An 11,636-nucleotide genomic window follows, 5' to 3' on the forward strand; every position below is an offset into this window, starting at 1 on the left:
TACTAATGAAATTCGATGCGCGGGTCATTCATTTAATTAAAATAAAACCCCAAATCTGTTGACTACTTGTTCCTCATGACACTGTTCTATAATGTGACAGAAAAGACGAAGGTGAAGAACTATGGTTTTGGCCGCTGTTACCCAGGAGGTAGCAGGTGGCAGGCCGTTTACACAAATTAACTCGTTTTTGGAGACGAAGTTACCCCAGGCTGCCCGCTCGGATAAGCCTGCGAATTCAGGCCCGACCCAGGCCCCTCCAGGTCAGGAAGGTACGAAGAGCCCGCTGGATTCACACAAGGCAGGGGCGCCTTCGCAGGTGCGAGTGGATTCTGGGTATCGCTAGCGTAGGCCGGGCGCAGCCCCTCTGGGCCTGCGGGACTGAACAGGCAGGTGCGTCCCAGCGGCCGGGCGGGCCGGGTCTCCCTCCTGCGGGCAGGCGCCTGGCTGCGGGACGCGGCGGGCGGAGGGGGGAGCCAGGCGCAGCGCCCCCTGGGCCTAAAGACTGGCGGGCGGCGGGGGCGCGCGCGGGCCAGCGGGGGCGCGCGGCGCTGCGAGGCCTGCGCGCCAGGCTGCGGGAGCCATGCGGCGATCGAGGAGCTCTGCGGCCGCCAAGCTGCGCGGGCAGAAGCGGTCCGGGGCTTCTGGGGCCTCCACGGCCTCCGGGGCCCCCGCGGCCGCTGCCTCGGCCCCCAGCGCCATCCGCACACGGCGCTCCGCGAGCCAGGCCGAGAGCAAGAGCCAGGCGGCGGCGAAGCCGCCGTCGGAGAAGCCGCGGCTGAGGCGCTCGTCACCGCGGGCCCAGGAGGAGGGCCCGGGGGAGCCGCCGCCGCCGCCTGAGCTGGCGTTGCTCCCGCCACCGCCGCCGCCGACTCCCGCGACCCCGACGCCCTCGGCGTCCAACCTGGACCTGGGCGAGCAGCGGGAGCGCTGGGAGACGTTCCAGAAGCGGCAGAAGCTCACCTCCGAGGGCGCTGCCAAGCTCCTGCTGGACACCTTGTGAGTGCGGCGGGCCGGGACGCGCGGGAGCCGCTGCCACGCGGACCCCCTCGGCAGGAGTCGGGCTGGCCGCCCGCGCGCAGGCCTTGGGCGCCTTTCAGCTCTGATCCTTCCACGTTACGGAGCCGACGCGGCTCCGCCGTTAGTACCCGGGTTGTTAGCTAATTCTAAGGGCGGCGGGGCGGTGCTTCTAGGGCTGTGTGGCCCGGGAATTGAAAGGGGGCTTCGTCCGGAGCTTGAGGGCGCGCGCGGCAGTCTTGGGACACAAAGGGTCTTTCCCGGCCACAAGCATCGTGCTCGGGGACATTGTCTCGCTGGCGCGCAAAGGGTGTGGGGGCCTTTCCTAATGAAAAGAAGATAAATCCCACGGCTTTCTCTTATCCGAATCCCGTTTTTTTATGTTTGCACACGTGTTTTTGAGGGTGGGTGGATGGGAAAGGTAGAAGCGCTGAAGGAAGCATGAGTAGTTTTGAACTAACTGGGAAGCGAAATCCCGTCATTGTTCCAGGCACTGCCAGGGAGGGAGCAGGGGGCGGGGGTTATTGATCCCGGAGAGAAGCGCGCGCAAAGAGATGCTCCGGCGGCGGCGGCGGGGATGCCTGCGCAAGGAGGCTTTTATGTGCTCCGCCAGCTAATGCTCCCGGCCGCTCGTCGTCCTGGCTGCTCCGCAGTCTTTTAGATGGGCCAAGGAGCATCCCGAGTGTCCGCGAGTTAGAAAAGAGCTGTTAACTGGGCTGTTAAAGGGCTGCCTTCTTTTCTCCAAATGTGATCTGGATTCCTGCCTCAGGGAAAAGTTGTGCTACGAAGGATATTTTAACGGCCTGATAATGTATTTCAGTGTCAAATTTACGAATTAAAAAGAACGATCAAAACACTAGGGGGAAAAACCGACAGGAATAACCTAGCAGTTGCATAACCTGAGAATTACTGCTTTTCTTGAACATGTTCCTTTGAGCTTCTTGCAGAAGAAATTCTCTTAGTTAGGATGGGTCGTCCCCGACAGAAGATATATATTTGATTTTCTGTGTGCTCCATACATATTTGGTTTTCTCTGTGCTTCACTTTTTGGTTTTTCTTCTTGGACTGCACATTGAATTTTTAAAAAACGTTCATCCATCAGACATTTTTTGAGCACCTATGGGGTGGCGGCTGCCTCTGGGCAGAAGGAATATGAAGGTCCTTAGGAATGTAAAACTCATGGTGTCTTCAAGGCATACCGAAAAAGAAAAAAAAGGAATGTAAAACTCAAATTTGAGGTAAATTTTTACTTTAAGACAAACTGATAAATGGTCAAGAAAAAGATTTAAAATAGTGACATAAAAGAAATGTTTTTCTCCCACTAGATTGCCATGACTTTGTACTTATAAAGTCCACTAAATTATATTCAAAAAGTGTGTATAACTGTACCATTTTCGTTACAATATTGTATAGAAAAAAGTTTGGGAGAATATATAGCAAATAATTACCTGTAGATCCCTCTGGGTGTAAAGATTACAGGAGGCTTTCACTTTGAGCACTCTCAGATACTGTAAAGTTTGGATTTTTTACAATAAGCATGATGTATGCCCCCAAAATTAAAATACATAAACTTGTAAAGAAACATGAAAAAATGATCAGTCTTAATCATGCAAATTAAAACTGCAGTGAGCTATTTTTCCTGTGATTATTGCCGGAGACAGTACCGTGAAATGTTTTCTCATTTATATATCGGGTAAGAGTGTTCAGTCCTTTTGGAAAGCGATTTTATGACATTTATCAGATCTTAATGTTCATTTCTGAGTTTGGCTTATATATAAGCTTTAAAAGGATTAAAATGGTATATAGGCCAGGTGAGGTGGCTCACGCCTGTAATCCCAGCACTTTGGGAGGCCAAGGTGGATGGATCACCTGAGGTGGGGAGTTTGAGACTAGCCTGACCAAATGGAGAAACACCCTCTCTACTAAAAATACAAAATTAGCCAGGTGTGGTGGAGCATGCCTGTAATCCCAGCTACTCGGGAGGCTGAGGCAGGAGAATTGTTTGAACACTGGAGGCAGAGGTTGCAGTGAGCTGAGATTGTGCCACTGCACTCCAGCCTGGACAACAAGAATGAAACTCTGTCTCAACAACAACAACAAAAATATATATATGTATGTAATGTGTATTACAACTATATAAAACGCATGTGTATGAAGAATAGTGGAAAGAAATAGAGTAAAAATATAAGAGCCTTTATTAACTTTCTCAAAAGGCTCTTCTGAACCTCTGGACTTGATTGAGTACCCAGTCTTAATTTTCATAGCAGCCTGTACCTCCTTTATCACAATCATAATTAATTATTATGTGAGTAATTTGTTAATGTCGGTAAGGGCAGCAATCGTGTCTGCTGTGTCTTGTTTACTGTTCTCTCCTTCGTGCCCAGCTCATAAAAATTTTTAGTATTTGAGACCGGGAGCGGTGGCTCATGCCTATAATTCCAGCACTTTGGGAGTCCAAGGTGGGTGGATCACGAGGTCAGGAGTTCAAGACCAGCTTGGCCAAGATGGTGAAACCCTGTCTTTACTAAAAATACAAAAATTAGCGGGGTGTGGTGGCAGGCGTTTGTAATCCCAGCTACTTGGGAGGCGGAGGCAGGAGAATTGCTTGAACCCAGGCGGCAGAGGTTGCAGTGAGCCAAGATTGCACCACTGCCCCCCAGCCAAGGCAATAGAGTGAGACCCCAACAAAAAAAAAAAAAAAAAAAAAAAAATTTATATTTGACATATAAATGAAAACGTTTGGTAGTGGGTTAGGATCCCTTACATTTTCGAAATGTTTGGAATGTTCTATTTTGCAACTTAATACAATTTAAGAAATTGGAGAAGAGAGAGCTCATGGATAAAGAAGGTGCTGAAACCATTCTTGACTTAGAAAATTGACAGTATCTCCTTAAAAGCAGAAGTGCATTTGGTTGTCATGTAGAAACATCTTTCATTCAACAACAAAAAGAAAGAGAGCAGGAGGTAGCTATTCAGAAATTCTTATCTTTCTGATTTTTGTTTCATTTAGTGAATACCAGGGCCTGGTGAAGCACACAGGAGGCTGCCACTGTGGAGCAGTTCGTTTTGAAGTTTGGGCCTCAGCAGACTTGCATATATTTGACTGCAAGTGAGTATTTTTTTCCCCCTTTAAATTGACTTAAAAGAATTTCAGAGTTAAAATGCAGTATTTCAAAATAATCTGGGGAGTTGGGGTACAGAGGAAACATTGGCCATGGGCTGGTAACTACTGAAGTCAGGTGATGGAGACAGAAAGGTTCATTGTTCTATTCTTTCTCCTTTTGTGTGGCTCACCACAGAGCTTCAACAGCATGGCCCAGGTGACACAGAGCAGGGTCCTCAGGGCTTGTGACTTGTGGCAGCGTCACCCTCAGATTGACACTGCTGAGGAGCCGGGGGCGGTTAGCTGCAGGTGTGCCTGGCTGGGTACTGAGTGGAAAGCCTTGGGCAGAATCTTCGTAGGAGTCTGGAGTTGGGGAGAATTGGAGGGTGCTTTAGTGAAGGGTGTGTACACCTGGAGGCTCCCCAGGCCCTACACTCTCGCTCTGCTCTTTGGTTGAGGCAGATGGTGCTGCTGGCTGTGGAGGGCCTGATTTGTACCACCTTCCCCGGCATTATGATGGAGCAGGGACGACAGGCTCTGGCTTTGGGACCCAAAGTTGGCATGCAGCTAATTATTTAACAGCATCCAGTCCTTTTTGCCCCTAGGTACCGGAATTATATATGAATAATAAGCACATACGATGGAATTACTCAAATGGAGAACTGACCAGGCTACTAACAATAGAGTCCAGATTGGAAAAGAAGCACTGTGGAATAACTTGTGAGAGGATTCTATACTAAATTAGAACTTTTTCAAAGGTGGCCTGAAAAGAGGGGACTTCAGTTTAATTCCAGAGATGGTAATTCTGGGGACGTGTTTTACCTGGAGCTGGACTTTTTGTGACGTGCTGATGAAGAAAGAGGGCAACCTAAACATCCTTGTCCATTTTTGATGTGGATGTCTCAGAGACATCAGGTTGTAGAAGTGTCTGAAATTTGTTTTCTAAGTGTCTCTGAAGTCCAGCGCTTCTCTTCACTATAAAGAACTGGGGGGTGGGCAGCACAGACGTGTCTGTTGGTCCTGTGTTCTGAGCATTGCAGAGCCTCGACTGCTGACTTGGGAACCCCCTGGGCTCTGCTGTATCTGCAAACCAGAGGCCCTGGATATTCAGGCCTTTGCCCCAGCTCCTTGGCCCTGGATGGTACTGAAAAGAGCCTTATCTGTGGGGTCGGCGGCTCTGAAAACGTATCAGGCTGGGCTGCTCAGGCACAGAGGATGCAGGTGGCTGCTCACAATCTGGAATTTGCTCTCTTTCTGTAGCTGCAGCATTTGCAAGAAGAAGCAGAATAGACACTTCATTGTTCCAGCTTCTCGCTTCAAGCTCCTGAAGGTCAGTGCTTAAGAGCAGGGTCAAGGAGTGCAGAACCCATTGGTGAGATTTACAACACTCCCCAGCGAACCCTCAGCATGCCCTCTGTAGCATGGGAGGGGCCTGGAGCATAGCAGGGCCTCTCATGAGGTTTGGTTTCAGGTTGACATTTAAAAGGTGGGCTGGGCGCAGTGGCTCACGCCTGTAATCCCAGCACTTTGGGAGGCCAAGATGGGTGGATCACCTGAAGTCAGGAGTTGAGAATGAGTCTGGCCAACATGGTGAAACCCTATCTTTACTAAAAATACAAAAATTAGCTGAGCATGGTGGCGCATGCCTGTAATCCCAGCTACTTAGGAGGCCACAACAGGAGAATCACTTGAACCTGGGAGGTGGAGGTTGCAGTGAGCCGAGATCACACCATTGCACTCCAGCCTGGTTAACAAGAGCGAAACTCCATCTCAAAAAAAATGAAAATAAAAAATAAAAAGGTGTGTTATTTTTTACCTTTATTTTTGGAGGCCTATTTGGTGTTGTGGAAACATTTTCAAATTCAGAGAATCAAAAAACAATAAAATCACCTAAATCCTATCAACTAAAGGTAACCATTGTTAATATTTTGGTGTCTGTCCTTGTATATTATTTTCTACTCTGAGAAAATACATCTGAGAATACATCTAAACCTATTATCTCATTTCCCAATGAAAAGCTTATATACATATTTTTAACTTTAATTTTATTATTTTGGGGAAATTTTTGTACTTGGTACAAAATTTGAAAGGTAGAAGAAAATGTATATATACACAGGGAGAAGTCTTTCCCTACTGTCCCCATGCCCCAGTCTCCGTCTTCCCCACAGCCGATTTCCTAGTCTGCTTATCCCATCACTGTCTCTGCATCATTGCACTTCTAGGTTGAGTCCAGTTTTTTTCTGATTATCAACAACACTGGTGAACCTCCTTGGTATAAATTTTTGACAGTTTAGAAATGTTTTCTTTAGGATCAATTCTCTTAGAAATCAGTTATCTGGCTATTCCGGGCACACTTCTATACCCTGCTCCACAAGGAGCAGTGAAAACAAAAAGAAAGAGAGAGAGAGCGCGCTTTAATTCCATCCAGATAATGCCGGATGACTTGGGACCCCTTGGCAGTCCTTTGCTGCTTTTCTGCGCTGCAGTGGCTACGGAGTGAGCAAGGCTCCTCAGGGAGCTATTTCTATAGGAAGCACAATTCTGGATGGTATGTTAGTGGCCGGGGAAGCGTAAAGAGGGTTAACAATGATAAGAAACCTCTACCCCCTCCCCTTCAGCTGTCTGATTTCTCTCCCTAAAGGTAGGCCATTGTTTCTTGGATCCCTCGTCAAAGATACACACGCATATAAAAGCACATACAGGCCAGGCAGGGTGGCTCATGCCTGTAGTCCTAGCACTTTGGAAGGCCAAGGCGGGCAGATCAGTTGAGCCCAGGAGTTCAACACCAGCCTGGGCAACACAGTGAGACCCCCATGTCTACAGAAAATAAAAAAATTAGCTAGGCGTGGTGTTGCATGCCTATAGTCCCAGCTACTCGGGAGGCTGAGGTGGGAGAATCACTTGAACCTGGGAGGTTAAGGCTGCAGTAAGCTGTGATCATACCATTGCACTCCAGCCTGGGTAATAGTGAGACCTTGTCTCAAAAAAAAACAAAACAAAACGAAAACAAAAAACAACACACATACCAGTATATGGCCTTTAAAAAAAAGAAAAAAGGAATGGTAGTATACCACATACGTTGTTTTATACCTTGCTTAACTTTTTTTTTGAGACAGTCTCACTCTGTCGCCTAGGCTGGAGTGCAGTGGTGTGACCTCGGCTCACTGTAACCTCCGCCTCCCAGGCTCAAGTGATTCTTCTGCCTCAGCCTCCTGAGTAGCTGGGACTACAGGTGCCCGCCACCACATCTGGCTAATTTTTATATTTTTAGTAGAGTCGAGGTTTCGCCATGTTGGCCAGGCTGGTCTTGAACTCCTGACCTCAAGTGATCTGCCCACTTTGGCCTCCCAAAGTGCTGGGATTACAGGCATGAGCCACTGTGCCTGGCCTATACCTTGCTTAACTTTGTAACCTTGGCAATTGTTCCATGTTAGTATTTGTAGCGCTGTCTCATTCTTCTCAAAAGTCGAAGAATATTCCATTTTATGAGTGTCCATAATGCCTAACCGGTCCTCTGTTGATGGACATTTTCAATTTTTCCAATCTTTAGCCTTTATAAACGGTGCTGTAGTATCTATATACCTATGTCATTGAGACATTTGGAATATATTTGTAAGATAAATTTCAAGAAATGGAATTATGTGCTAAAGCGTATGTACACTTTAAAATTTTGGTAGATGTTGCTGAATTGTACCAATTCCTATTCCTGTGACTGATGTATGTGAGCACATACTTCTCTACATACTTGTGAATACCATGTTAACAGCTTTGATTTTGCCCACCTGACAGTGAAATACATCTCATTGAAGTTCATTTGGGTGAGCATTTCATAGGCTAAAGAGTGATTTATTTTTCTTTCTATCTGAACTGGCCATTCACGTCCTTTGTCCAGTCTCCCATTTGTATTATCCATTAAGGAAATTAGCCTATCTATGATGTCTGGCAAATATTTTTTCCCCGGTTTGTCCTTTGTGGATAAATTAAGCACAGCCATCAGTTTTCTTAAGACCTTGAGCTGTTCTGTTTGGGGACATGGAGAGCCAGTCCCTTGGGTGAACTGTTTCTCCACATAGGCCCTGGGAAGCAAGCTCTCTCCCTCCCTGATGTGATGTATGAGGGAAGGCTCAAGGCTGAATTCTGTGTGCAGCTGACCTAAGGGAAGCTGTGAGCTGTCACGCTCCAGACTGACATGACTCTGTATAATGTAGATGGGTCTCTGTCCTCAAGAAGGTCCCAGTCTCTTACAGGAGATAGGAAATGGCCTCTTAATACAAAGAGCCCTACAAAAGACCTCCCCCCATTAAATTTTTTCAATATATATTTTTTAATGGTGCAATCTCAGCTCACTGCAGCCTCCACCTCCCCAGGCTCAACTGATGCTCCTACGTCAGCCACCCAAGTAGCTGGGACTACAGGTGTGCGCCACTGCACCGGGCTAATTTTGGGGGGTTTTTGTAGAAACAGGGTTTTGCCATGTTGCCCAGGTTGGTCTTGAACTCCTGGGCTCAAGCAATCTGCCTGCCTCAGTCTCTCAAAGTGTTGGGATTACAGGCATGAGCCATCATGCCTGGCCAAAGATGTATTTTTTAAGTGACAAAAAAAGTCTCTTTGTGGCTGGGCACGGTGGCTCACACCTGTAATCCCAGCACTTTGGGAGGCTGAGGCAGGTGCATCATGAGGTCAGGAGTTCGAGACCAACCTGGCCAACATGGTGAAACCCTGTCTGTACTAAAAATACAAAAAATTAGCCGGGCTTCGGGGCACGCACTTGTAATCCCAGCTACTTGGGAGGCTGAGGCAGGAAAATCTCTTGAACCCGGGCAGGCAGAGGTTGCAGTGAACCAAGATCACGCCACTGCACTCCAGCCTGAGAGACAGTGGGAGGCTCTGTCTCGAAACATACATAAATAAATAAATAAGTGGGAGGCTCTGTCTCGAAACATACATACATACATAAATAAATAAATAAATAAACAAACAAACAAACAAAGCTCTTTGTAAAAAAGAACACCTGTTTGTCTGTTTTCACCCAGGGAGCTGAGCACATAACGACTTACACATTCAATACTCACAAAGCCCAGCACACCTTCTGTAAGAGATGTGGCGTTCAGAGCTTCTATACTCCACGCTCAAACCCTGGAGGCTTCGGTGAGTAATGGGGATGGACTGCAAGCTCAGGGGGACACAGAGAGGCCCGTGGTGCTCTCACTTAAACTCTTGGTTGGACAGGGGGGACGCTGACTAGACCTTGTCACGTGCGTATCTTAGAGGAACAGGGTTCCTCAGCAGGGCGCTTTCTACGTGACAGAATGTGAGTCGGGCTGTGGTGAAACTTGTCTGAATCCCATATCTGAATGTGGTGAAGTTGGACTCGGAGCCCATCCAGGTTGTGACTCTCATCACTGGTGCTGCCAGAGCTGGTGTTGCTGGGGATCGTGTTGAAGGGTAGGGAGTAGAGGGGTGGGGAGATGGGCTTGTGGGGCCAGGGGAGGCAGGTTTAATAATGACAGGGGTTAAGGGAGTGAAGGAGGCAAGATTGGGGAGCACTGATAATGCCATTTGAAAGCTTTTTGGTTGTTCAAAAATTAGGCAAGACTGGCTGGCTGCGGTGGCTCACACCTGTATCCCAGCACTTTGGGAGGCCAAGGTGGGAGGATTTCTTGAGCTCAGGAGTTTGAGACCAGCCTGGGAAACATAGCAAGACCCTATCTCTGTTCTTTTTAAAAAATAAACAAGCAGGGGACCCTCCAAGCCCCGCTTCAGGGCCTACTTGGGTCTGACAGTTGTTGAGAATCATATCAATTGTAGTGTGACTTGAAGGGGAAAGCAGAGGTGGAAGATGTTCCTGAGGACTCTTGTTCTCTGTGTCAGTGCAGCCTCCAGAGCTGCGAGAGCAGCTGTGACTGTCAGTGTCTTTTGCTTTATGTCAGTGTCTTTTCCAGGGGGGCGCATGGTGTCATCCTTACCCCTCCCCCATTGCTTCAGGGGCTCTGTTCCTCATCTCTCACATGGAGACTCATTCCTGTCTACCTCGCAGAACAGGGAAGAGTTTTGAAAAGTATGAAATCTTGTACAAATAGGAAGACATTTAATTCTTAGAAAGTTATCTATCTAAGGCCAGGCGTGGTGGCTCACCTGAGGTCAGAAGTTCGAGATCAGCCTGACCAACATGGAGAAACCCTGTCTCTACTAAAAATACAAAATTACCCAGGCTTTGGTAGCGCACATCTGTATTCCCAGCTACTTGGGAGAATGAGGCAGGAGAATCACTTGAACCCGGGAGGCAGAAGTTGCCAAGAGCCAAGATCACGCCATTGTACTCCAGCCTGGGCAACAAGAGCTAAACTCTGTCTCAAAAAAAAGGAAAGAAAGTTATCTATCTAAACACAGGGACGGCCTGTGAATTCTTTAGGCTGCCAGTCAGAGATTGCTCTGGGCTGTGCCATTCTGCATGTTGCACTGTCAACTTGGTATTGAATGATGTCTAGCCTTGGCCATCCCTGGTTCAGGGAGTGTGATTCCCATCTGGCAGTTGAGGAACGTGAGCCAGAGGGCTGACGCGGTAGGCTAGAGCCAGTGCTTTCCGAGCCAGCTGGCAGCCTGTGGGTCTCATTGCTGAAGCCATAAGCTGTGGCATATCCTTTGGAAGCCCTAATGTGTAGCATGATGATGCCTGCAGGTGGGAGCTTATCCAGGAGCCAGTACACCATCTGGTCTCACCCATACTGAGGATCCCCCTTTGTCTGTGCCACTTTCTCCTAGGAATCGCCCCCCACTGCCTGGATGAGGGCACTGTGCGGAGTATGGTCACTGAGGAATTCAATGGCAGTGATTGGGAGAAGGCCATGAAAGAGCACAAGACCATCAAGAACATGTCTAAAGAGTGAGCTTCTGCCTCTCCTGCCCTGAAAAGGAGGAATGATTGGAGCCAGCAACTCTGCTCTCCCTGCCGTGCCTCGGTGGTGCTCCTGAATGTGGCTGACCTGGGCTGCTGGTTCCGTTGACTAGGGCCATCTTGATCTCTGCAGTTTGCTCCAGCTACCAGTTTCTTTAGGCAGCTCTTTGTCCTCCCTCTGCCCAGATTTTGATGTAGTCTAGTTGACATCCTTCTCTTCCCAACTTTTGTGTGATCTTTTAGGAAAAAAAATAAATATTTTTAACATTAAAGCAGTTACTTTGGTTTATCATTTCTTTTGTACTGTGATTTGCTTCTGAGGCCAGTCGATTAATAGCAGATATGTACTCAGCACTATCGAGATGTTTGCAACCAGGCATTGTGACTTAAGCCTGTAGTTCCAGCTACTCTGGAGGGTTGATCGAGCCCAGGAGGTTGAGGCTGCAGTGAGCTGTGTTCGCGCCACTGCACTCCAGCCTGGGTGACAGAATGAGACTGTCTCAAAAAAAAAAAGTTTGTAGCCAAATTGGAAAGAAGACATAAACAATTACTAAAAATGGAAGATTGTGGCCGGGCATGGTGGCTCACACCTGTAATCCCAGCACTTTGGGAGGCTGAGGCGGG

At 48.0% G+C, this 11,636-nt stretch overlaps 1 protein-coding gene across 1 annotated transcript; it reads left to right on the plus strand.

The window, feature by feature from the left end:
- Positions 1 to 363: 363 nt before the first annotated feature.
- CENPV (centromere protein V) lies at positions 364 to 11,287 on the plus strand. Its single transcript, XM_023192172.3, has 5 exons — positions 364 to 996; positions 4,025 to 4,123; positions 5,378 to 5,447; positions 9,151 to 9,265; positions 10,880 to 11,287. The coding sequence occupies exons 1-5, from the start codon at positions 581 to 583 to the stop codon at positions 11,002 to 11,004; spliced, it is 825 nt and encodes a 274-aa protein (XP_023047940.1). The 5' UTR covers positions 364 to 580; the 3' UTR covers positions 11,005 to 11,287.
- Positions 11,288 to 11,636: the final 349 nt, after the last annotated feature.

The sequence above is a fragment of the Piliocolobus tephrosceles genome, chromosome 16 (genome assembly GCF_002776525.5).
Source record: "Piliocolobus tephrosceles isolate RC106 chromosome 16, ASM277652v3, whole genome shotgun sequence".
Taxonomy (NCBI): domain Eukaryota; kingdom Metazoa; phylum Chordata; class Mammalia; order Primates; family Cercopithecidae; genus Piliocolobus; species Piliocolobus tephrosceles.